General features: G+C 41.9%; 2 protein-coding genes across 3 annotated transcripts in view; one reads left to right on the forward strand and one right to left on the reverse strand.

Moving 5' to 3' along the window:
• SP1 (Sp1 transcription factor) overlaps positions 1–8,635 on the reverse strand; it is a 35,272-nt gene extending 26,637 nt beyond the window's left edge. The window contains exons 1-3 of the mRNA XM_006203048.4: positions 8,532–8,635; positions 7,295–7,452; positions 5,443–6,958 (exon numbers count right to left, since the gene is read on the reverse strand). Of these exons, the coding sequence (XP_006203110.1) occupies positions 5,443–6,958; positions 7,295–7,452; positions 8,532–8,538 (1,681 nt within the window). The 5' untranslated portion in view covers positions 8,539–8,635. The remainder of the gene's footprint in view (positions 1–5,442; positions 6,959–7,294; positions 7,453–8,531) is intronic.
• A 5,392-nt stretch (positions 8,636–14,027) lies between these two features.
• The window catches only part of SP7 (Sp7 transcription factor), a 31,823-nt gene continuing 20,111 nt past the window's right edge, over positions 14,028–25,739 (forward strand). For both annotated transcript variants that reach the window (XR_012078332.1, XM_072972728.1), the window contains exon 1: positions 14,028–14,227. Coding sequence is in view for 1 of the 2 variants with exons in the window: in XM_072972728.1 (XP_072828829.1) it covers positions 14,111–14,227 (117 nt within the window). In the remaining variant the exon portion in view is untranslated. The remainder of the gene's footprint in view (positions 14,228–25,739) is intronic.

Consider the following 25,739-nt stretch of genomic DNA (forward strand, 5'->3'; position numbering starts at 1 on the left):
GCTTTTTGTCTTGTTTAAGAAAAATGGTCTGCATAAAAATTAAAATACATTTTTCCATGAGTGCAAGAAATTGGCAAAGAATTCTAAGCAGAGTATTTTCAGATATATCACTGATGACTATAATAAATATCAGACTATAACTCAATTAAAAAAAAAATATCATGCATTGTCTATGTAGAACCTGGATAAAATTGGGCCATACACAGTATCTCAAAGAGTTGTTAAATCATATCCCCAAATACATCAGGATAATTTTTTTTAAATACATCTAAGTTTGCTATAAAAATGTCTTAAGCACTTCAGGGTGAAAATAAGAAAGGAACAGTCAGGGAAACAGATCACATCTTCCTAACTGCAGGGGGAAAGCTGGAAGAATAGAGTAATACTCCCTCACCCCAGTATGACACAGCTGACCTTCATGTTTTCAAAAACTGCTTATGATTATGTAAGTCACTGATTTCTCTTTTGCCATCTTGCTTCTTTCTTCCTAATGTGTTGATCATATCATTGACTATAATTACAGATTTAATAAATTCAAATTAATTGTTCTGGTTACAACGAATTTTGATTCATAACAAAGTTTATAAAGAGGCTGTTGATTAACCATGCCTTTTGTCCTTTTTTTCTATTATTTGTTTTAGGTTACAAATTTAACACTTCAAAATAACTGAACTGGGTCGAAAAACAAAATTCATTTTCCTACTTGAAAGAAGTCCTAGTAAAAGATAAGAAAGTAGTAATAAAGTGGAAAGGATACTGATCTGAGAGTCAAAATCTCTCTGTTACTCTAAATTCTGTCAGTGACTTTCGGCAACTCACTGAATCTTGCTACACCTTAGGCTGTCAAAAGGTGGGTACTGGAGATGATGTGGGTTTCCAGCTCCAGCAACGTGCCGTTTAATTGCTATTAGCATGGACAGTCTGGTTTAATTGTACTGTGTTTGCAAAGAGCTGTAACTTCTAAGCAATCCAACGTCAAGTCAATGAAGAACATACGGAATAATTTGAAAAGATCCATCTCAACAGCATGTAACCGTATTTAAATTATTTGCAGCAAACATCTGATTTTCTATGAAAACCATCAAATTTTTTTCAGAGATGTAGATTTTAACTGAGTTCTCTCATTTTGTAAAGGGCAAGTCTTTGTCTTGACCTGAGTATTTCATATTTTAACACCTTCTCCGAAATCGTTAAACTATTATTTTGTACGTATAGGGTGACAAGATTCATACCAAATTAGATAGGCACATCCAAACTTGTCAAACAAGTAAAACCTCCCAGTTTCCATAAGCCACTCAGAGTTTAAAAAACACTGGAGCAAAAGTACAAATTCAAATTACAGCCCAGATTTGCAATCAACTCTGAAGAAAATAACTTTCTTCAGTAACTTTTTCAGGGTCTTCTAAAGGGACTAATTATTAAAATCTAATATAGTATTAACAACTTACCCACGGTGTGGTCATAATACCTTTTAAAATAATGCTTCAGCACACCAGGGCCCATATAATAATGCTAAATGTTAGAGAAAAGGATAGTACTGTTGTGACACAAGAAATATAAAAATATGCTTGTTTTTCAGTTAAGCAGCAAATTCAAAAAATTCAACTGATTATTATCTATTAATGTTTATAGATACTCAATCGATAACTTACAAAGCATTATGTAATAAAACTTCTACAGATGTTCACCTTACATTTTAAAACATTTTCAAGGAGGAAAACAAAACAATTAGCAAGGAACAAGAAGAACTAAATTTCTAGTGGCAACACTTACATGTTACTTTACAAAGTAGAACAACTAAACAGAAAAGGAGATAAAAGAACAGAAGAGATACTAAATTCTGAAACACTAGGCACCCTTGTACTCTTGTGTTATTTAATTAAGAACTAAAATGGCCACATTACACAATGCAACGTGATTTAACAGTGACGTCATTTACAGAAAGGCACTGGAATGAATAAATAGGAGCAACTGAAAAGGTCTGAAGACTGCCTTCTCAGTGGTTTCAAATCATCAAGGCACCTAGGTTTTAAAGAAGACCTTTTCTACTTAAAACTGAACTCAATGAAAAAGCACTTACACTCGAAGAATCAAATATATTAGAAAGAAAGCAAATGATGCAAAAACATTTGATGCTGTATTTGATAAAAGTATATTTTAAAACAAAATTCTCTTCTATGACCTTTTTGCACTAGAATGGTAATTTTGAACACATTTAAATCATCTAAACCTACTTATCACTAATGTTCAAATGCACTAGTCTAAAACACAACTTTTTTAAACAAATTAGGTCTCAGTAATCTGACCCCAAGTTTAGCGACACTGTTGGCAAACTAACTCTGGTATCACATTCAACTTAACATCTAAGAGGAGGCATTTTCCTAACCTCGATAAAACTGAGCAGATGTGAGTCTGAAATTTGCTTCTTGAGTGAATTATAGCCATCAAGAAAATATGTTTTATTCTCCTGCCAAAGCCCAGCCCTGCACTCTTTATTAGGAAGAACTCCCACGAAGTTATCCAAACTCAGTCTTTCAAAACCGGCCCCTCCTCAACCTGGGGGAAGTTTTCTGGATTTAGCAGTGACTGACAAAAAATGTGAAGCTTTAAGCTTAAAACAAACAAAAAACCAAGATCTACGAGAGTATCACTACAAAATGAGAGGAAAGGGTGCTGAAAAGGGGGAAAGGGTGTTGGTAAAAAAAGAAAAAGCTACTAACTTCAACAACAACAACAAAAACTAAGAGCCCACAGATAATTTCACTGTCTGGAAACTAAACTCAGTTTACTGGGTGGTCCCTTCCTCACTACCACCCACCAGGGGCAGAGCCACGAAAGACAGGAATACAGAGATGGCTGGCTTATTTTGGTTCTAAGTTTGTGCCTTTGCGTGTATATTCAGCAAAAAAAGTAAACAGTGAAAGTCAACAGGAGAGGTTAGAAGATTTTTAAAAGACGATTTTTAAAAATAATAAAAACGTAAACAGACTAAGTGCACACCATGGAAGCTGCAGTCTTCCACAACCAAGTAATAATAATGTCTCACTTTGCAGAGTGCTATCTACCTACTTATCTGTATCTTACAACATGATTTCACATCCAAGGCTCTTTCCACTACATCATACTGCCAAGTTGTTTTTCCAAAATAACTATATACCAGAAAAGGGAGTAAAATGAGAGGATTTGTAGCAGCCAGGCAACAGATAAAGAGCACTATGGTTCCAGGAAATGATTTTATTCTCTTTCATTACGGATAAAGTCAGATCAATTGAAGGGGGAAAAAACATTGCACAAGTTTGACAAACCAGAAAGGAGGAAACTTGTATCTTCAGAAACCACTATTAATGAAGCAAGCAATCTCAACTCTCACAAAATGGCCTTTCAGAGCCTCATTCTCTCCTTAGCAATGTCACGCTGCTGCTACCTTACAGAAAGGCATGCATTTTCTAAGCTCAGAGACCATCAGTTTAACAGCTAGGTAGCTCTATCCTATGACATATTAAATGGCAGGCTTCCCCAGAGTATGATTTAGCAATGAGAGTGCCTTCATAACTGTTCTTTAGGGCTTAAGTTATAAACCTTTTAAAAGTTGCAAATTAACACTAACTGGAACAATCGCAGCTTTGCTTTCCTGTGGAAGAGCAAAACTGCTGGATACAACAACCTAAGAGCAAAGAGAAAACACACAAATGTAGATTACCTAGAAAGTGTCTAATTTTCCAGGCTGTAGGGTTCAGGTTTTATTAAACTTTTCCCATTTCTACTCCCAAATTCTTAGCCTATAAAACACTTGCCAACTCTAGAGCATTAAATTTCAAAGAAACAAAGATACCTTTTCTAACACATTTTTAACAATCTAAAGGATTTCTCACTTCCCAAGATAAAATTAACAGGTAACGCATCAGACTAGAACTAATGGCAAGCAGTCTCATCACTAAAGTGCTTCTCAGTATCTCAAAGTCCTCATCTAGAAAGGCAGTTGTATAAGATGATTTCTCAGGTCCCTTCCAGCTCTTTCTATTATTACATGATCTCCAATTCACTAAGAAAATTACTGTCTTAAGGCTCAAAATGTAGTCATTTTAAACATGCTACAAGAATTGTTAGAAAGTTAGGGAATGTGAGCAGACCACCCCGCCAAGGATTTTACTTAACTGCAGGAGGCAGGAAATACGGTTGCCTATTTGTTATCCTCTCTTACATAAGAACCAGCCTAAAGGGAATGAGGACACTATAATAAAAGTAAACAATTAATAAACCTACACATACTCCAACAGAAGTAGATGTTCGGTGGTATTAAGCTATTTCCCATCATTATTTCTACATATCATGCCAGAATATAAAAATGTGTATGTATCCTTATTGTGCTTTATTTAAGATTAGTTCCATCACAATGGAATTTAAAATGACAAATTCTAAATGAACTTTTACCTTTTTAAAAAGATGTTTTAAATTTCAAATTAACCAACAATGAACACAGTTCAAAATAAATGACTGAATAGTAGCGTTAACTGACTCAACATACATTCTAATATATACTTTCTCCCTGACTCTTTTTCCCCTTCAAAGTTCTCCTTATTCCTAACTCCTCTCAACTCCACCTCCCAACTCCATTCCAAGCCCCACTCCTTTTCTTTCCCCTCCTTTTTCTTTTTTTCTCCCCTCCCTTTTCAACCATTCACTACTTTCAAAGCAACCTAGAAAGTGCTCCTATTACCTAGGCAGTATGAGAATCACCTAGGAAGCTTATTACAAATATACACTAGAAAAAAAAAATCAGTACTTTCAAGGTAAGTAGAATTTTAAAAAATTAAACCTTGATTAACCAGCTTGCTCAGAGGATAGGTTACTCTGGTTAACTAAAGATTAACGAGGGAACTTACTTTGTTGAAAAATCCTTTGGAATCCATTGTATCACAGTTCCCTTGCTTACAATTCACGAGAAATATCTGATGACTTACTGTCCTAAAAATAGGTTAAGTTTATAATGAATTCCTATCCACAGGGGTAAGCCCCCAGGCCAAATAAAGCCTTCAAGGTAAGAACAGTTTTACATTTTTAAAGGGTTGTAAAAAACAAACAAAAAAGTACCTGTAACTGAGATCACATGTAGCCCACAAGGCCTAAAATATTTACTATCTGGCCTTTTAGAGAAAAAGTTTGCCAACCCTTGTTCCGTAGCACCAAAGGCACTGGAAGTACAGAGACCCCCAAGAACATTGCCCAGAAGTGCTCCTTTCTCATCTGATTACCTGAAGAAATAAAAAAGTTTCCACCATGTCAATTTCAAATGATTTAAAGAGAATCATTGCTGTTTCTCTAACTGACTTGCTCTCAAGAAACTGTTACCCTCAAAAGGTTCTACTCCCTTAGTTAGACTCAATAGTTTCAGCTGAGATGCTAGGTAGTTTTGGAAATAAACGCAAAAGATTGAAGCCTTACCTGAGGCATTTGCGATAGCCAAGGGCAGGCTTGGAAGCTGGTGCACCTGGATTCCTGAGGCACCCAATGCGCTGAGGTTAATGGTCTGGAGGCCAGGCATGGAGGAGAGTTGAGCAGCATTCACAGTGACTGTGCCGGCAGGGATGGAGGCAGCTGAGGCAATGGGTGTAAGGGTGGTACTGCTGCTGCTGGTCTGCCCCAAGGAAACACCCTGCATTGGGGCCAAGGTGATTGTCTGGGCCTGTGGGTTCTGAACTTGGAGGTTCTGCAGCTGAAGAGTCTGCCAACTGACCTGTCCATTGGGCCCCACTGTTGGTGTCCGGATGATGATGGGGCCAGAGTTTGGAACAGCCTGAAGCTGAAGGTTCTGGAGGGTTTCCTGGGAGATAGCTTGAGTTGTAAAGGTCTGCCCTGACAATGGGGCTGCTTGGAGGGCCTGGAGGGCCTGTCCCCCCTGAACTAACTGAGGCTGGATAAGAATTTGTTGCTGTTGCTGTGTCTGCTGGTTTTGCTCTCCCTCTTTTTGTTGACTTGCCTGCAGTGAGCCTCCAGATGTCTGGTTCTGCTGGATGTTCAGAGCATCAGACCCCTGTAGCCCACTGACCCTCTGCGGTGTCTGGCCTTGAGAGTTGGTCCCTGCTGATCCGCTGGTGGTAAAGTTCATAATTCCCATGTTGCTGGTGGTAGTAGTTGTTGAGTAGCTATTGGCATTGGTGAAAAAGGAGCTGGAACTGGCTTGTGATGATACCAAACTGGCAGAACTGATGGCAGTCCCTGAGGTGACAGGCTGTGAGCCACTCTCCTGGGACCCAGAGCTGCTGATCGTGACTGCCTGAGAGCTAGGAGTCAAGGTAGCTGCAGAAACGCTGTTGACAGGTAGCAAGGTGATATTCCCATTCAGGGCCACTGGTACGTTGGTCACATACTGAGTCTGTCCTGAGAGTACATTATTAGCCAGGCCTTGGAGGGGGACAGCCTGCTGGAGTAGATTTGGCATAGCAGCAATGATGTTGCCTCCACTTCCTCGATTTGTGATGATCTGCTGGTTTGCACCTGGTATGATCTGTATCTGACCTGAACCATCCTGCTGCACTTGGGCCCCAGTGGCAGCAAACTGCAGCTGTTGCCCATCAACGGTCTGGAACTGTGGGATTACTTGATACTGAATATTAGGCATCACTCCAGGTAGTCCTGTCAGGACTTGCTGGTTCTGTAGGTTGGAGGTGGCAGCCACAACATACTGCCCACCAGAGACCGTGCGATTCTTGGAAGACTCACTGCCACTGTTGCCATTGGTACTGCTGCCACTCTGTTCCTTTGAGGTAGGGGTGGCCCCAGAGGAGGAAGAGATGATCTGCCAGCCATTGGCACCCTGGGAAAGTTGTGTGGCTGTGAGGTCAAGCTCACCTGTGCCCCCTGACTGGCTTGGGCCCTGGGAGTTGTTGCTGTTTTCATTGGGTGACTCAATTCTGCTGCAAGTTGCTGCCAGCAGAGCCAAAGGGGATGGCTGGGATTCCTGGCCAGAAATAAGGGAGAGGAAAGGAGGGAGTTTAATGACACCCAACTACCAGCCCAGGGGGCACTATACAAAAAAACCCAACCAGCCAAACAGTGCAGACAAATAAAGAGAAAAAAAAACCCCAAATAAATAAAAAACAAACAAAAACCTGACCTGTCTGTACTACTGAAATTCTCATCTTTGGGGATCTTCAAGTCACCTGTCTCTGTGCTTACTTCCCAATCTATAAAATGGTTTAGCACTTTCCTAAAAATTCTTCTGTGAAAAGACAATCACCTAAGAATATCTACATCCTCTCAACACCTTCCTCACTCTGTCCAAATCATCACTTACCTGCCCTCCTCCTCCTCCACTGCTGCTGCTACTGCCAGTGCTGCTGCTTCGAGCCTGAGAAAAGGCACCACCACCATTACCATTGCCCCCATTATTGCCACCAACTCCTTTTTCAATCTTCACCACAGCTGTCATTTCATCCATGGAGTGATCTTGGTCTAAAAAGAAAAAGATAACTTAAAGTTGGGGGAAGGAAAAGAATAAAGTGAGGAAAGGTTAAACAGGCTATGATGAAACAGAAATGACTAACAGGGAGGTGAAAGGCACCAGTGCAAAAAAAAAAAAAAAAAAGGGATTGGGGGATAAGGGACAGTTGTAGGACGAGTAGGACGTGAACTAGGCTCGGTGGTGCCAAAACTGGGCCTCAATTCTCCCTTGCACAAAATTAAACTCAGAAAACACTGAGAAGATGCTTGTGGTATAGAAAATGTGAAGGTCTGTTGGCATGTTTGAAAGAGTTTAGTAAAAGTATCCTGGGGAAAAAAAATAAGGATAGGTAAGACACAAAACAACATGTGGGTGGATGGAAAACTTGCTAAAATTAGGGTCAAAGGAGACGGAGAAAGAGAAAAATCCAAGTGTAAAAAGTAACATGAGGTGAGGAGGAGAAAGGGGAAAAGAACAGATAAAAAGTTTTGAGTGGGGAATCATTTCTAACACTTGTAAGGGGCTAAAGGGGTCCAGTGGTTAGAAATCAGTAGGTTTCGGGGCTGATAGAGGGCGGGCCCCAGAGGGAAAGGGCGGTTTCGGGGTGAGGGGCGTGGAAAGGGCGGGACGGTAGGGGGAGGGGTAATCTACCGGGGGGGGAGGGGTAATGTAGGGGGGGTTGGGGAGGGCCTTGGGGCCGGCGGCGACCAGAGGGCGGACCAGGGAGGCGGTTGGCCCGGGCGGGGCCTGCACTGCTCGGGCCGCCCCCGCGGCTCCAGCCCCCGGCAGGAGGAGCCTCAGGCGGGCGGCCGAGTAGTGGGGGGTAAAGCCCGTCCCCCGTGGCCGGGGCGGGCAGGGGGCGGGCGAGGCCACGCTGCCCCCTCCCCCGGGGCGGGCGGCCCATCCCCCTCCTCCTCGGAGGCCCCGCCACTGCCCCTTCTCCCTCCCTTCCCTCCGCCCCGGGCGGGACCAAGGCCGCCGCCGCCGCCTCCCGCCCGCCCCCCCTCACGGCGGGGACCGCCCGGTCGGCCCTCGCGCGCGCCCCCTCACTTCCCTCCCACCCCTAAGCTTGGAGTGGACTCATCCTTACCGCTCATGGTGGCAGCTGAGGGATGAGCTCAAGGGGGTCCTGCCGGGGGGGTTGGGGGGGGCCAGGAAAAACGCGGACGCTGACGAGGCAAGCGAACCCGGACCGGACAGGGAGGGGGGGGGTAAGGAGGAGGGAGCAGAGCGCCACAAGCCCAGCCTAGGCCCCGCCCCTTCACTGCTGCCCCGCCCAATGAGGGAGGGAGAAAGGAGGGATTTGCAGAAGAAAGACGGCCAGATGACCCAATGGAAAGACTCAGTTGCTCTCTAAGGCGTGTAAGACAAAGTTGCGTGCGTGGTGTCCGCCCTGAAAGAGCGCCCTCTCAGTTTTAAAGACCAATGAAACACGCAGGAAGTGAAGATGGGCGGGAACTAGAGATGATAGGCTTCGGAAAGAAACCAGTCAACTGCCAGGCGGGCTCCCTGAGTAGTAGGGATAGGAAGAGCTTTTATTGGAGTGACAGAACAACGACCAACCAGAACCCTGGACGTACCTGGGCAAAGTACTGGTGGGAGGAGGTAAGAAGTAGACAGGAATGGGATAGGATGAAGCCGATCAAAACCAATCAGAAATCAGGCGGGCAGCCAGGAAATTTATGATTGGATTAACACTGAAAAGAGACAGGCTAGGACGTAAATTGACGTGAACTAAAAGCCAATTAAACGCCCTGTGCATTCTGAGGGCGGGAACTTAGAGTGGGCAGAGGAGAACTGGCGTCTCCCTCAGTTACTCAGCCCAATGAGGCGGCGGGGGAAGCCAGGCACCGCCTCCAACTTGGCCAATGGGCGTTACTAGAGCCGCCCGTCGTCAGGGAGGGAACAGGGCTGTGCCAAGAGGAGCCCGTCGCCATTTTGGCCCTCCTCAGGGGCTGTCTTTACAGTGGTTAGGTGGCAACGCTTCCCTGGAGTCCTGCGGCTCAACAAGTGTCCAGGCTGAGCCATTCGGCGCGCAGTTCGGCCTCACCACCAGGGCTCGTTTGAGTCTTCATTTAATCACTCTTAAAAGTACCTCTCAAGTCTCACCCCTCCCGGGTGGGCAGGCAGACAGGCAGGCAGGCGGACGCCTCTGAATGTGGTCTAAGCCCTGTGGGGGCAGGCGAAACGAGATCTGGCGAGGGCGCTCACACAATCAGTTAATGCTGACCAGTTTGCAAGGTCTTCGTGAGACTCCAGCAAACGCCATTTTATTAAGTTCCCCCAGACAAAGGTGCTATCTGCTTATGGTGGGTTAACTTTTTAAGAGCTTGCTTTCGAGGCTGGAGTATTTTGGAGAACCTCCCAGAGTCAAGGTCCTGTAAGCCACTTCCCCACTCCTTAATTGTAAATACCCTCTGACATAAAGCACGATAGCAAGATAAGAGTTCCAGGTTTTTTGCAACTACAAAGGTTAAAAATTTTTCCTGAGACACCTAAATTTGTGGCCTCCCATTCTAACGCTCTTTTATCCTAGTTCGGTGATGGCAGCCTAGGTGGCTTGTCAATAACATTGTCTTTCCCACTTGGATTTTATATGTGTCACTTCATAACTTACAACTCAGCACTTCGTGTTATTGTAGTCACGTCAGTTTTTAAAGTCTGGATTCCCCGAAAACAGGCCTCTGCTGCTTTGGGCAAGATCTAGAGAAGGTGAATTCCTACAGTGTTAGGTGCCTAGGTCAGCTAAGCATCTTGCATTCCTTATGTCATTCTCATAAGTAAGATATTAGTAGGTATTACAGATACGTGTTTTTGTAAGTGAAGAAATGGACGCTGGGAAGTAACTTGCCCAAGATCACAAAGCTAATGAATTGTAGTGCCAGATACCAATCCAGAATAGTTCCACAAAGTTTTCTACAGGTTCTTAAAGTGAATAAAGTAGTGCCTTCTGTAACCATTTATAAAAATGGGCTTAATTAAAAAAATTATTGTTAAAAAATTTTTTTACTTTTACCTTTTAGGTCCTGAAAAAAATCCTGCCCATACTTCCAGGACAGTTCACATGCCCCCTTCCCTCCTGTCTCAGTATCATTCCCTTCTATAACTTTTTTATAAAACATCACATTGCATTTCCATTAATAGCATGTCTCCCTAGATCAAAGGTTTTCAAAATATAATATCAGGGTCTTTGTCCATATTCTCTGGACTGTTTCTTTAAAAAGGTAAATTCCTAGACCCCATCTCACACCTACTAAATGAGATTCTCAGGTGGGGCTTGAGAATATGCATTTTAAAGTAGCTCTTCCATTAGTCTATAAATCAGAGATTAAGAAACAGGAAAGAAAGAAACTCAGAGAAGAAACTTCCAGAAGGAAAGAAACTTCCTGGAGGGAAGAAACTGCATTACTCATCTTTGTAAACCAAGCTCTAGAGATTCCAACAGCTGTTTAGTGTGTTTAGCAAAAGACCACACCCAAACTGGCAGGCGGGGAGGGAGGAGGAACTAACTTTCTGGAGCAGTCCTCTGAACACATCACGTATATTGTCTTACTTAATGTTTCAACCATTTTAAGAAATTGTCATCCTTTTATACAGATGAGAAAACTGAGGCTCAGATACTTCAGTTAAACTATGTTTTGTTTGGTTCCAAAGCTTGTGTTTTTTCCCCAGTTCTAAGTTGGTCTAAGCCTGCAATGGGAACTAGGGTTTGATTTAATTCCAGGTAGTGAAAAAAAGGCCTAGATTTAGACTCAGAAATTCTAGAGCCATCATCCTTTTCACAGTACTCTCTCTTGCTTCTCCAGGACAAGACAGAATTCCGAACCTGCCTAGTCAGGGATGTCCTCAACATAAGCTTGTTTACTGACAGATCCTAGGAGCAAAAGAACATGATCCATCTTGCCCAATTCATCTGTGAAAACCTGAACCAATTTTCTTTAGACTAAACAAAACGAAAAAAACAAAGAATAAACTTATTTCAAGTCTGTCTACATAACCATTTATGAAATCACTTAAATAACTCCTAATGACTGTGTTTAAAAAGCAATGTGGATGATTTGAGAGTTGTCTTGCTTCAAAGCCACTTAAGCAGTACTGTTCCAGAGTGGCAGTCAGTGGTCTGCCCTGCACCTATTTAGGATCATCTTCCATAACTGTCCACTATACTCTCTTACCCTTCAGTTTGTTCTTTGTTGAAGTTTTCTCCAAAAGTATGCTTTCTTGGGTCTCCAAAGTTCAGAACCACAGTTCATTGAGCTTGTCCTCCTTCTGGGCTCATTAACTCTTATCTTTAATAAGAACGATTTCTAATAAAGTCTTTCCTACATTCCTACAAGTCTTTCCCAGTTATTGAATACTCTGTCCACTATGCTCTTTTTGTTTGTTTGATTGTTTTGTGGTGGAGGGTAATTAGATTTATTTATTATTATTTGTTTTAATCAGGGTACTGGGGATTGAACCCAGGACCTCATGCATGCTAAGCATGTGCTCTACCACTGATCTATACCCTCCCCACATGCTTTTCACATACGTCCATTAGAGGTATCTAAATGTCACATTTTCTCCAACCAGACACAGTAATCTGAGGGCGAGGATGATGCCTTTTCACTTTGTATCCTCAAGGCCTGGGATATAGTTGACACCTAGTAAACACTTGATAAATGGAAGGGGAAACCCAGTCCCCCAAATCCTGAATGTATCTCCAGATATTACAATGCCAAGGACTGATGCTCAGCTTCAGTTGGTTGCCTTTCACCAGTTAAACCTGATTTTGAAGCTACTCTTTGTTTTTAGCAATTTCCCACTTAGGAATCTGGTAACGTGAACATTTTACAAATTAAAATACACAAATGATTCAAATTCTCCTCTTTTTACCATCATTGTAATCTTCCCTCTCAGTAAGCTTTCAACTACAGCTATTCAGAGCAAAACACACTAAAATTTCATTTACCTGTCCTGCCTCCTCTAGGATAAAGGAGCTTAGGAAAGAAAAATAGTCCCAACAAGAAGATAGTCTCAGCAGTCTTGCAATCCTTCATGTTCTAGTTCTCTGAACAAGAAAGCAAGCCTAGATTTTTCACATCATGCAGGCTAAGGTCATTTGCAGTGCAGTGAGGACTGGAGCAGCTAGACGGATCATCACACACATCCCTCAGTCTTTTCAGGACCCTAGAAAGGCAAGAAACTAAGAAAAGAACTCTAACAAGTCAGGTTTCTTACTGTTTGAGAAGCCCAGAACCTGCTGATGAGAAATCCAGGATGGGCTACTGATATTCTTTATTATTATTATCATTTTAAATGACTCATTCTGTATCTTTGCTGGCTTTATTTCCTTATCTGAGAAGCAATACAGTTCATCCCTGCCTAGACTGTACCTTGTACTAGAGGAAGGCCTTTGTCTAGTCTGGCAACTAGTCAGTTGCTCTGGTGCTGGAGAAGGCCCTGGAGGAGGAAGAAAGGCTGGCGGAGAAGGGTTTTCTCTGAGAGTTGGGAGGCACCATCAAAAGCACAATTTAGTTATTGTAGGAGCTGAGTTATTCTCTTTTCTGAAGAGGACTGCAAGAAGACAGGCCTGATTGTGAACCCAGCTGATGATCCCTGCAGCTTGAAGACCCTTTGGCAAATAAAAGGAGAGGTGGTTTAAGGCATGGTGGGGAAGAGGAAGAGAAACTGCTAAGAAACAAATTCCAGGATCCATCTGCATTCTTGAGAGCTAGAAGAGCCCCCTGGGAGACTCAAGAGAGGCGCCTAGAACTAGCAGAAAGCATCACTGAACATTTAAATCTGAGCCCTAGGGACTCCAGCTTGAAACGAACACGTAATCAAACTATTTCCCTCCCCCAAACATCCAAACCCCTCAGGCTCCTCAGCTTCCTAGACCTGGAAGGAAGCGGGTGCTTACTTACTGCCAAGTTACCCTCACCAGTTACCCCCACTCCACCCGGACCCGGACCTCTGCATCCCAAGGGTGACTGGGGTCCTGCCTGGCAGTTCAGCATTAGAAAGAAAAAACAAGTTCCTCTTTTAACCAAAAATGAAGCAGTTTCCTTTTTTCCTTCCTCTCCTGGGACAAGAAGCCCTGAGTCCCCTCCAGAGTCCAGAGTTGTGGAGAGAGCTACACCACCCCCAGCTTCTCACTCCCAGAAGGGAGGATGGCCCGGACAGGCTCAACAGGTCTATAAAAAGGATCTGCCCTCTCCAGGCATCCACAGCCGCGGCTGGAGGAAGGAAGGGGAGGGGGACGGGGTGGGGGGTTGGCTAGGGGCTGGCCCGGTTTCCCCCTTCCCACGGAATTGGGGCCACCCTAAGGGCGGGCGGAGGGCCGGGCTGAGGAAGGAGGGAGTTGCATTCATAAACAAACCCGCCAGGGCCATGAGGTGCCCAGAGGAGCGGGGTGGGGCTTGCCGGCCTCTCGGGCCCAGCAAGGAGCTGGAAGACTGGTGTGGGCCGGGCCGGGGCCTCTCCACCCCCAGTTTCCGGCTATGGGTGGACCATCTGGCTCTCCTCAACCGCAAACCCCTCCTTCCTGCTTTGCCCTCCCTCCCTTGAGCCCCAGAAGCCAGCTGAAGTTCGTAGAGGCCTGACACCTGACTTCTCTCTTCTTCCGGAAGTTTTCATTGTCCCCAGGGCGAGTGGGTGGTTCTTGTTGGGGGAAGGCCCTGGAACACCATGTTCAGGACTTCTTGGGGTGCCCAGGGAGATGGGGAGAGGGCGGGAGCTTCGCAGACTTTTGCCTCCGAGAGAGGTTTTCCCACCGCTGCCCTGACGTTGATGCCCAGCCTAGAGGTAACCTTTACCAGGCCTGCTTCTCTCTTTTCTCCCCTCCCCCACCACGGCAGCTGATCAGAGGTGCCTGGACAGGGGTCCCTGGGCGTCTTCCGGGAAGAACTTACCTTCAGGCAGTCCCAGCCAGGCTAGTAACTAATACCTGTAGATAGTATGGTGTCTCTTTCTTACTGATGGGGAAATAAATTTAGAACTTGAGAGGTGTGTCCAACCAAGGTCTCAAGGCAGAGTTAGGTGGGACTCACTGATGTTAATTCTACTCCAGCATTTCCCAAAGTATGGGGGCATTGAACATTTCCGTAAGCTTTCAATAAAATTTTGGAAAGAAATTGAACTACATATCAAACCTGTCATTTCAGAGGTGTTACTGTTAGAATGAAGAAAAAAATATCCCTATACTGCGGAACAAGGAGAACCTGATCATGATAAAAATAAGAAGGTGGAAGTGGAGTGTGAATGACTGAAGTCTGGGGAAATACATGGTACCATCCTGGTTTCACCATCTTACATGTAGCTGTTTCTAAGAAGGATGAGGGAGAATGAGGATTCTTCAGTGAAGGGCTGGTCTAGATGATCCACAAGGTTTCTTCCAGCACTGACATTCTAAAGTTTACGATCAGTCAAGGAGTATTTCCTCACAGACATAGAAAACAAACTTAAGGTAACCGGGGGGAAAGGGAGTGGGGAGGGATAAATTTGGAAGCTCAGGATTCATAGATAACTACTATACAAAATAAACAATGAGGTCCTACTGTATAGCACAGGGAACCATATTCAATACCTTGTAAATGACCTATAATGAAAAAGAACATATATAATATGTATAACTGAATCACTATGCTGTACACCAGAAAATAACACATTGTAAATCGGCTATACTTCAATTAAAAAAACAAAAAATAAAAGTGATAAAATGGGAAAAAAAAGTATTTAAGGCAGACCCTGGAAGCCTGAGAACAAGAAAAACTGAGCTAGCAAAGTCAGGAATTTTCTCTGAGCCACACCAACACCAGGCCCACCACCAAAAGACCCAGAGCAAAAAGGAAGGCTTCCTGCTCTCCACAGAGGACAGTGCAGGACAGCAAACAGGGCTTGGAATGGTTAGTCTGCCTCCAGTCCTGGGGAATTTTGTCTGGTTAGTCTCATTCCTGCAAGGTGCACACAGCAGGGCTGAAGGGAGGCACTGCTGCGTGTGTAGTATTTCTGTCCCAGGACCCTCTGCTCAATCCTGCCAAGGGACTGAGCCACTCCAAGCTGCCAACCTTAACCTGATGCTTCTCTGAGTGCCCCCTCTCTGACCTCAAACCACTCTGTGCTGCTAAGGCCAGCAGCCACAGAGGCTGGGGTCCCTCAGAGCTCAGCTTTCAGGTCAGGTCCAGAGGTGGCTGAATGCCTAGATCCCCTCAGGCTTAGCCTCCTCCAGCAGCTTCAAAGACCCTGAACCAGGCCAGTCATGTACGTTATGTGGCTCTGATGTAAGGCAGTGTGAAGAACACTAACAAATATTTTTTCCAAGAGTATTGAACCTGAATCTACGGAAGTCTCTAGAGCTAATTTCCAGTTTGCAGAAAATATGGGGGCTGGAGGAATAAGGTAAGTGAAAACATAAAGCAAACCCCTAAAGGTAGAGCAGTTTGCAGGGCATCTCACTTTGTTTCTTCAACAAGTCATTGGCACAGAAAAGGAGGAGGAAGAGCTTCTCTTACTTAAAAGAAACTAAAGAGGCAAAACAAGCACATGCAACGTGATCCTATTTTGAGCAAAACAAAGGTAAAAAGACATTTTGGAGACAGTTGGGAAAATTTGAATATGGGCTGTGTATTGAATGATATTAAGAAGTGATTGTGAATTTAGGGGGCATGATAATGGATACAACAATATGTTTTTATTAGCAATGCATATTGGAATATTTAAGGGTTTAACTCATAATGTGTGTAAATTATACTAAAATACTTAAAAAAAAAACTGACCTAAATAGGGCAAATATTCATAATTGTTAAGTCCAGGTGGTAGTTATATCAGATTCATTTTCTTCTCTCTTCTGATTTAAATGATTTTTTATTAATACAAATAGTTTTTTAAAAATTAGATAATTAATTAGATAATAATAATTAAAATTCCCCCTGGCTCCTTTCTTCTTTCACATACCAAGTCTCAGGCTCCTGACCTCCTTTCCTTTCTGCTGGAGTTCACACCTTCTCTCCCCGCTTCCCTTGCCACATCAGCCTGTGGCAGGGTGCCAAAGACATGCCACCTCTTGCCATACATCTCAAGGTTTGGTGATTGAGAGCAGGGGAGTAGAAGTCTGAGGCTTCTCCTGAGGCCCCCTTTTAGAATCCGTTTCTGGGTGGTGGTAACAGAATTTGAGGGAGACACTCCTCTGCACACTGCAGCCACCCAGGTCTGAGCCAGTCAGCATCCATCACACTGTGTGGCAAAGGCAGGGAAGGAAGGGACTTGGGGGAAATAGGAGCAATCCCCCCTGGGGCAGGCTTCTGACCGAGGCTGAGGAGGGAGGCAGTAGGCTGGAAAACTTCCTGCCTCCCAGCTTATGTGATTATTCACCCCCAGCCATTCCCTGCTCCCCTGTCCCACCCCAGACCAAAAGCCAGTCTCTCTGCTGTGTTGTTTCAGTCAGTACTGAACATGTTCTCTGCGAGACAGGGCACCAGATCCTGGGGAAGATAGGAGGAAATGCATACACAAGCAATCCTTTTTTTTTTTTAATTGAAGTATAATTGCTCAAAGGACCCCTTTTTAAAGGACCTTGTGCCCAGTTTTCTCCCCAACAAACTTGTACTCTCTTCAGACCCCTGCCCCCAATCCTCACTCACAGCAGTATTTAGTCATCGAGTGCCAATGATGATCTTATTCCACAAATATCTCTCAGATTCATCCCTTCCTCTCTCTCCATATCACTAACCACTATCTTTTAAAAATTTTTAATTGAAATGTAGTTGATGTACAAGGTGTACAGCAAAGTGATTCAGTTATACATATATTATTTCTCAGATTATTTTCCATTATAGGTTATTACAAGATTTTTTTAAACTTTTTTTATTGAAGTATATTCAGTTTTCAATGTTGTGTCAATTTCTGGTGTATAGCACAGTGCTTCAGTCATACATGAATATACATACATTCGTTTTCATTTTCTTTTTCACCATAAGCTACTACAAGATATCGAATATAGTTCCCTATGCTATCCAGTAGGTACTTGTTTTTTATCTATTCTTTGTATAGTAGTTTTTATCTGCTAATCCCAAACTCCTAATTTGTCCCTCTCCCCACCATCCCCCACCCCGACCACTTTCCCCTTTGGTAACCATAGTTTATTTTCTATGTCTCTGGGTCTATTTCTGGTTTGTAAATAAGTCATTTTTATCTTGTTTTTCTTTTTTTAAGATTCCACTCATAAGCAACATCACACAATATGTGTATTTCTCTGTCTGACCTACCCTACTTAATATGATAATCTATAGGTCATCTATGTTGCTGCAAATGGTGTTATTTCATTCTTCTTTATGGTTGAGCAACACTCCACTGCATACAACACCACATCTTCCTTATCCGTTCGTCCCTAACTACTATCTTAATCAGGCATCCCATCCCCAGCATTGTTTACTTGATGATGTTTCTATAGAGAATGGATTCCTTGCCTCTAGGTTGATCCTCTTCCAAATAGACCCCAGGGAGTCTTAGCTCATTGATAAGACAAAGCTCATCATCTGGTACAAATCAAATCAAATCTTCCCAGGCCCTGCCTCTCACCTAGAGAAATAAGCGAAGCTCCAGCCATCCTCACTTAACTGCTTATGATTCATGAAATAGTCCAAATGGTCTCCTCCAGGACATCCATTGATACACATATAAGTATGTGCCTGAAGTGCCTGTCCCCAGTAGGGGTTCAAGAACTCACTTTTCAAGTCTTAGATCAAGCTTCATCTCTGAACTCCCTTCTAGAATTATCCCTTCTCTCTGTAGGATTGGCCACGCTTCTCCAAATGTGCCACTATTGCAACCTCTGCTGTCTTCCAGCTTGCAGCTTTCAACACTTTGTTGCACTTACTTATCTGTACATTTACAAACAGTGGCGGGAACGGGAATCTGGGTCATGGAGCCACAGGTCAAAGTTCACATCCAGGGTTAGAAACTGTGTAACTTGAGGCAAGTTACCTAACCTCTCTGAGCCTTAGTTGCCTCATCTATAAAATGAGAATATTGTTTCTTACCTGAAGTGTTGCAGAGAAATTAAATGGAAAGGTAGTCAGTCTTTTTTGCTTTTGTTGTGGGGCTTTTAAAAAGTCTGTTTGGTTTTTGTTTTTACTATCCAAGTAACATGAACATCATGTCTTTGTATAAGATTGAAACAGTTTAGTGAGTATGTGCACATTTCCCATCATTATCCTACCCCCCTACATACACCATTCTTTCTTCTTCCAGGGTAGGGGACCACCTTGACCAGTTGACAGTGTGATCTGCAGCTTTTCAATCCCTTTTCTATGTATTTACATATATTTATATACATCCAACAGATATTTACTCAATATCTGCTATGTGCCAGATACTGTTCTTGTGTGACAATAAGACAACAGTGGGGAGGAGAGGGTATAGCTCAGTGGCAGAGTGAGTGCTTAATAAGCACAAGATCCGGGGTTCAATCCTCAGTACCTCCATTAAATAAATAAATAAATCTAATTACCCCCCAACCAAAAAAAAGACAACAGTGAAAACTCTGCTTTCTATTTTTTATTCTTATTTTTTATTGAAGTGTAGTCAATTTACAATGTTAGTTTCAGGTGTACAGCAAAGCAATTCATATACATATATATATTCATATATATTTTTTTTCAGTTTCTTTTCCGTTAAAGCTCATTACAAGAAATTGAATATAGTTCCCTGTGCTATACAGTAGGTCTTTGTTGTTTATCTGTTTTATATATAGTAATGTGTATCTGTTAATTCCAGACTCCTAATCTATCCCTCCCCTCCCTTCCCCTGCCCTGTAACCACAGTTTATTTTCTATGTTTACTTCTGGTTTGTAAACAAAATTTTTATCTTTTTTTCTTTTTTTAGATTCCACATATAAGTGATGTCATATGATGTTTGTCTGCTCTTTTGAGAGCTTACTTGCTATATTCACATATGTTCTTTGTTGCTGGTATTTTTTAAAGTAGATATTATAATATTCTATAGCTTGCTTTTTTTCTACTTAACAAAATATGCTGAAAATCTTTTCATTAGTTTCATCTGTTCATAATTTTTCCAACTCTCCTGCAGCAAACATCTTTGTATTTATATATTTATGCCCATTGGGGCATTTAGGAGATGGAAAGCTGTATAGAGCACTGATTCTGGAGACAGGTGTGAATCCAGGTTCTGTCACCTACTAGCTATATGACCTTGGGTGAGTCACTTAACCTCCTTTCCTTCCTTCCTTACCTTATCTAAAAAATGAGGAAACAAGAGTATTTACTCCAGGGAGGAGGGGATAGCTCAAGGGGTAGAGCACATGTTTAGCATGCATGAAGTCCTGGGTTCAATCTCTAGTACCTCCTCCTCTAAGAAAAAATAAATAGTAAACAAACTTAATCACCTCCCCTACCAAAAACAAGAAAACAAAACAAACAAAAAAGAATATTTACTCCAGGGAATAGTTGAGGTATGGTAGGAATCCCAGGGCACAGAAGTATTGGATTATTGGTATAGATTCTTAGATGGAATTACAGAGTCGAGATTAAAAACATTTAAAATTTTGATACACTGCCAAATTATCTTCCAAAAATATTTCTGATTACACTCATACCAGTGTTGTGAAAGTCGTAGTTTCCCTGAATTCTCACCAGTTTTGAAAATTGTTGTCAATCTGACAATGCCATTATCAAAATTTTTCTCCTGGTTGAGATTTACAAGGACAAATGTCTTTTCTGTTATTGTCCATTTGTATTTTGTCCTCTTTAAATTATCCTTTCATGTCCTTTGTCCACTTTTCTGTTGAATTGTTTGACTTAAGCTCTTTATGTGTATTAGATATTAATTCTTTGTTAAAATATGTCAAATTTTTTCTTTTTGTTTGTTTTATTTTTGAAATAGAAAAAAATCAACTGTAGTGAGGCATAATTTTTACACAGTAAAATGCACCCATTTTCAAGGTACATTTGGATGAGCTTAGATAAACGTATACGCCTGTGTAACCATCACAACAATCAAGACATAGAACATTACCCTAAAATTTCCCTATGCTCCATTCCCTCAAACAGTCCATACCAACCCATCCCTCACCTCAGCCCCCAGGCAGCCACTGGCCTGCTTTCTGATTTCTAGATTTGATTCTAGAAAAGAATTAGATTTGGTTTTTTAGAGTTTTGCAGAAATGGAATCATACAGTATGTACCTTTTGTTTTGCTCTAGCTTCTTCCACACTGTTGGGTATATCAGTAGCTTGTTCCCTGTTATTACTTAGTAGTATTCCATTTATGAAAATACCACAGTTTGTTCATCCTTCTGCCTTTTGATGGACAATTGAGTTGTCTCCAGTATTTTGACTATTGTGAATAAAGCTGCTATGAATCCCTTACAAGTCTCTGTGTGGGATTTTGCAAGGGGGGTGTTTTGTTTTGTTTTTTGCTTTTTTGGGGGGAGGGAGTAATTAGGTTTATAGGTTTATTTATTTATAGAGGAAATACTGGGGATTGAACCCAGGATCTCCCGCATGGGCTCTACCAGTTGAGCTATAACCTCCCTCCTCTGTGTGGGTATGTTTTATTTCTCTTGGGTAGAATACCTAGGAGTGGAATGGCTGGGTCTTATGGTAAATGTATGTTTTACTTTATAAGAAATTGCTAAACTGTTTTCTAAAATTGCTATACTATCTTACTTTTTAAAATATACATAAATACTACTAATCCTTTTTTAAAAATATTAGAAATATTTTCTCATCAGTTGCCTTTTAACTTTATTGTTATCTCTGCAATAGAACTTACTTTTTGCAGATCAAATCTTTCTTTCTTTCTGTATCTTGGTATCCCCAGCACCTGGACCTGGGCCCTCAGGGAGTGTTTACTGAATGACCCAAGGACAGTGAGGAATTCCACTGCCATTCCCAGGAGTTTGTAAATAGAATCAGATTCCAATCATTTGGCTAACATAAACAAGTCACAACAGATGAATTTAACCACCAGTAAAAGACTCCATAATATTATCTGCAAGGAAGAGGCTGATGAGATTTTGGAACACTCAAACCCAGTGTGTGCTCCACTATATACCCGAAGAAAGCCTTCTTTAAGAAGCTCATCTGATTGTATTATACTTCCCCGCTTAAACCTTTTCAAGGCTTTCCAGCACCCTTGGGATAAATTCCCCAACCTTAACTTGGCCTATAAGGCTCTGAGTCATCTGGTCTTCAAGTTTGGCCAAGGTTTCCTCCTCCTAGTTCATACATGTTTCATTCTTGCAACATGCCGTGATCATCCCCAACCCATTGTCCTTAATTATGCAGCTCCTTCTGCCTGAAACACTCCTTTCTCCCTCCACCTCCTCCTAACTTCCAATCACCTTTCTGGACCCAGTTTAACTCTTAATTTCTCAGGGAAGCCTTCCTTCCCCAATTTCTAAAACAGACGTAGGGTCCATATAACCCTGTAATTACTCTTTCAACTTTTGTTTTTCCCCCAAATTATAAGTTCCACGAGAGAAAAGACTGTGCTGTTCTTATTGGCCTCTTTGTCCCCACTGGCTACTGGAGTGCCTAGCTCATAACAGACACTGATAAAGGTTGAATGGATGGATGTATTAAAGTTAAGCCAGGAACAATAGGAATTGTAGGATTCCTTAAGAAGTCTAGATTTTATCTTGGGGGAAAGGGAAGCCATTACAAGGTTTGAAGCAGAAGAGTGAGACATAAAAGGCTCAATCACTCCCACTAGGCTGAGATGAACTGTTCAGAAAATCAGACAATAGAAACTGCACAGTGATAAGGGGCCCCTAATCCAGCCTGGAAACACCTGAACTGAGAAGATCGTGATTCTTAACCTACCTGAGGATCTTTTAAAAAACACCCATATGTGGCCCCACTCCAGTCTGATTAAATCAGTATGTCTGGGGTTGATTGAGGCTCAGACATGTATACATTTTTTCAGTCATTTTAAAATATTGACTATATTCCCTGTGTGGTACATTACAACCCTGTGACTTTTTATTTTGTAACTGATGGTTTGTACCTCTTAATCCCCTTCACCCACTTCACCCCTCACCCCAGCCCTCTCCCTTCCTGTAACCACTACTTCGTTCTCTGTATCTGAGTCTGTTTCTGTTTTGTTTGTCTTGTTTTTTAGATTCCACATATAAGTGGAAACATACAGTATTTATCTTTCTCTGCATTTATACATTTTTAAAGCTTATAAAGTCATTTCAATATGCAGCCAGAGTTGAAAGCAAAGGCAGAAACAAGGATATTCCAGACAGAGAGCAAAGGCAAAGCAGCTAAGTATTGCTGGACATAAGTTCTAGACACAGGAGAGCCTTGAACTTTGTCTTCTAGATTATGAAGAAATTTTGAAGACTTTTAAATAGAGACACGAGAGCCTGGAATACAGAATCTTTTTTTCCCCTAATCTATATTGCAAAGTCAACAAGTTAATTATATTCTTGGCTTCGTAGTACATTACTATGAAAATTAATAAACAGAAACCTTATTCAAAATGGAATCAGAAGCCAAGAAAGGGGAGCACTCATACCCTATGCCTTGATGACCTTACTACTTAGCAGAAGGAAGAATTTCTCCTTGCCCTGCGACAGCCCAGCCAATTAGAGACTGTCACAACTCAGCCAGTGAAAAGCTACTACACTTTGAACTCCCAGATTCCTTCAATAGACTCTTTGTTTATATCAGCCCCTCTCAACTGCCTAGTCTCCTCTATAAAAGAGGGATCCTTTCCTTTGTTCTCAGTACTTGCCTATGTTTCAGCAAAGATTGCTTGTCCTGACTTGCCATGCTTTGCTCTTCCAGAAAAAAGCCCATTTTGCTGGTAAAATACCTGGCTGTTTTATTGTTTTAGGTTAACACTGTCATCACTTGAGTTCATCCAAGGCCCCTCTCTAGTTCACTTCATTTTTTCCCTCTTCATTCCTGAATCCTTCCCCTCCTCCCTATAAGCATCATTCTAGTGTGCTTCATTTGTCCCTGAATATACATATGCTAGTTTTATGGGTGTGTTTAATTTGCATGTAGAATTTAATTGCATTGTAAGTGTCATTGTTTTATCTTTTTCACTCAACCCTCTTTTTGAGATTTATCCTTGTTACTATAGTTCATCACTTCTGTTGCATAGAATCTTCCTGACACCACAAAGCTTTTAATATCCTCCTACATGTTGTCTTTTGTTCTGTGCAATATTTTCTCATGGTGATAATTCTAAGATAACAATCTGGCCATTTCACTTCCCAGTTCCACATCTGTCAATGACTCCCCATTTCCTTAGGATAAACACAGACTCATTAGGATGACCAAGGCAGTACTCAGGATTTAGGATCTGGCCCCTGTAATTGCTGCCTCTTCCCCCCATCATTAGCTAATTACAGTTTTCGAAAGGTGTCATGCTCATTGATACCACCCTGACTTTGTGCATGCTCTCTTCTCTGCCTGGGCTCCCCTTTTTTTTTCCTTCTTGGCTTTGCTGTTACCTTCACATCTTTCAGGACTCAACATAGTACCTCCTCAGAGGAGATGCCTGTCCCATATTCCATCTCCTACATTCCCAGGCAGGGCATCCTCATAATGTTAAATCCTTTCCCCAGTGTGAAGGAGAGGGACTGCTTTCTGCCCTTTTACACTCCCTCAACCTGCTGAAGAAGCACGAGGAAGCAGATACAGGTTCCTGAGAGACCCCAGTTTAGCATCTATTAACTGAGTAACCCTGGGCGAGTCATGTTATGTCTCTAAACTTTCCTATTCTTCATAAGAAGACCTAACAATACTTGCCTGATGGATAAGGCATTTGTAAAGATCAAATGAGTTGCTTCAGGGGAAGTGTCATGATAGCCTGGAAAAAACTATGAATATGATTTTACTAATAGATTGCTATTTTTTTTTTACTTGCTTGTATCTTTTTTTAAAACTGAAACATCATTGATTTACAATGTTGTGTTAGTTTCAGATGTACAGCACAGTGATTCAGTTATACATACATGTTCTTTTTTATTATAGGTTATTAGAAACTTTATATTAGGACCTTGTTGTTTATCTATTTTGTATATAGTAGTTTGTATCTGCTAATCCCAAACTCCTAATGTATCCCTCCCTCCCCATAAGTTTGTTTTCTATGTCTGTGATTCTATTTCTATTTTGTAAATAGGTAAATAAATTCATTTGTGTCATTTTTTTTTTTAGATTCCACATATAAGTGATATCATGTGATCCTTTGTCAAGGTGGGCTTTGTGTTCATTTTAGCTAGACTTGAGTGGTGTGGTGTGAAAACGTAAGGAGTGAGCAGCATGCTCACTGAACTTTCTAGGCAGTCACCCAGACTCAAGTGTTGATTCAGTATCATGAGGGAAGAGGGAGAGCCAGAAGGTGGAAGGTGAGAGGGTCAGGTTAACCAGGCTTAGAGTAGGAGGTTCGGGGCCTTTTTCTTCCCAATTTCTGTAGACTTCATGAGAACAAAGATCTGGCTTTTTTTTTTTTTTCTTCCATTTATCTTCATTATCCCTTATAACCTTTGAAAGAGGCTCAGAGTAGGTACTCACTAAGTGCATGTTGATTCCTGGAGACTTTGCCAGCCTCAGATCTAGGAAGCTAGCCTCTTTGTCCCCATTGCTGGTGAACCAGAGAGTGTGCATCCATCCTCCCCACAGTTTTTCTGTCCACTCCTTCCCTACCCACCTCCTCTCTCCTCCCATACATGGGCGCCTCTTCTCCCCACTTCCCCTATAAACCTTCCACTAACCCTTCAGGTTTCTACACAGGGGTCATCTTCTCTGGGAAGTCTCCTCAAGACTGAACTGGGTGCTGCCCGCCTAGTGTTTAGCAGTTATAATAACAGCTATAAAGCAGACAGTGAATTTTATTTATTTTATTTATAAAAATATAGGCAGTTGGGGGAGGGATAAATTAGGGGTTTGGGATTAGCAGATAGAAGCTACTATATATAAAATAGATGAGGGGAGGGTATAGCTCAGTGGTAGAGAGCATGCCTAGCATGCATGAGGTCCTGGGTTCAATCCCTAGTACCTCAATTAAAAATAAATAAACCTAATTACCTCCCTCCCAAAAAAAAAACAAACAAAGTTTTTAGTAAAAAAAATAGATAAACAACAATGTCCTACTGTGTAGCACAGGGAACTGTATTCAATATCTTATAATAACCTATAATGAAAAAGAACATATGTATATGTATAACTGAATCACTATACTGTACACCAGAAACTAACACTGTAAATCAACTGACTTCAATAAAATAAAAATTTAGGCAGTTAATTTTTTTTTAGGCAGTTAATTTTTATATATCATTTTG

This window comes from Vicugna pacos, chromosome 12, assembly GCF_048564905.1.
Source record: "Vicugna pacos chromosome 12, VicPac4, whole genome shotgun sequence".
Lineage (NCBI taxonomy): Eukaryota > Metazoa > Chordata > Mammalia > Artiodactyla > Camelidae > Vicugna > Vicugna pacos.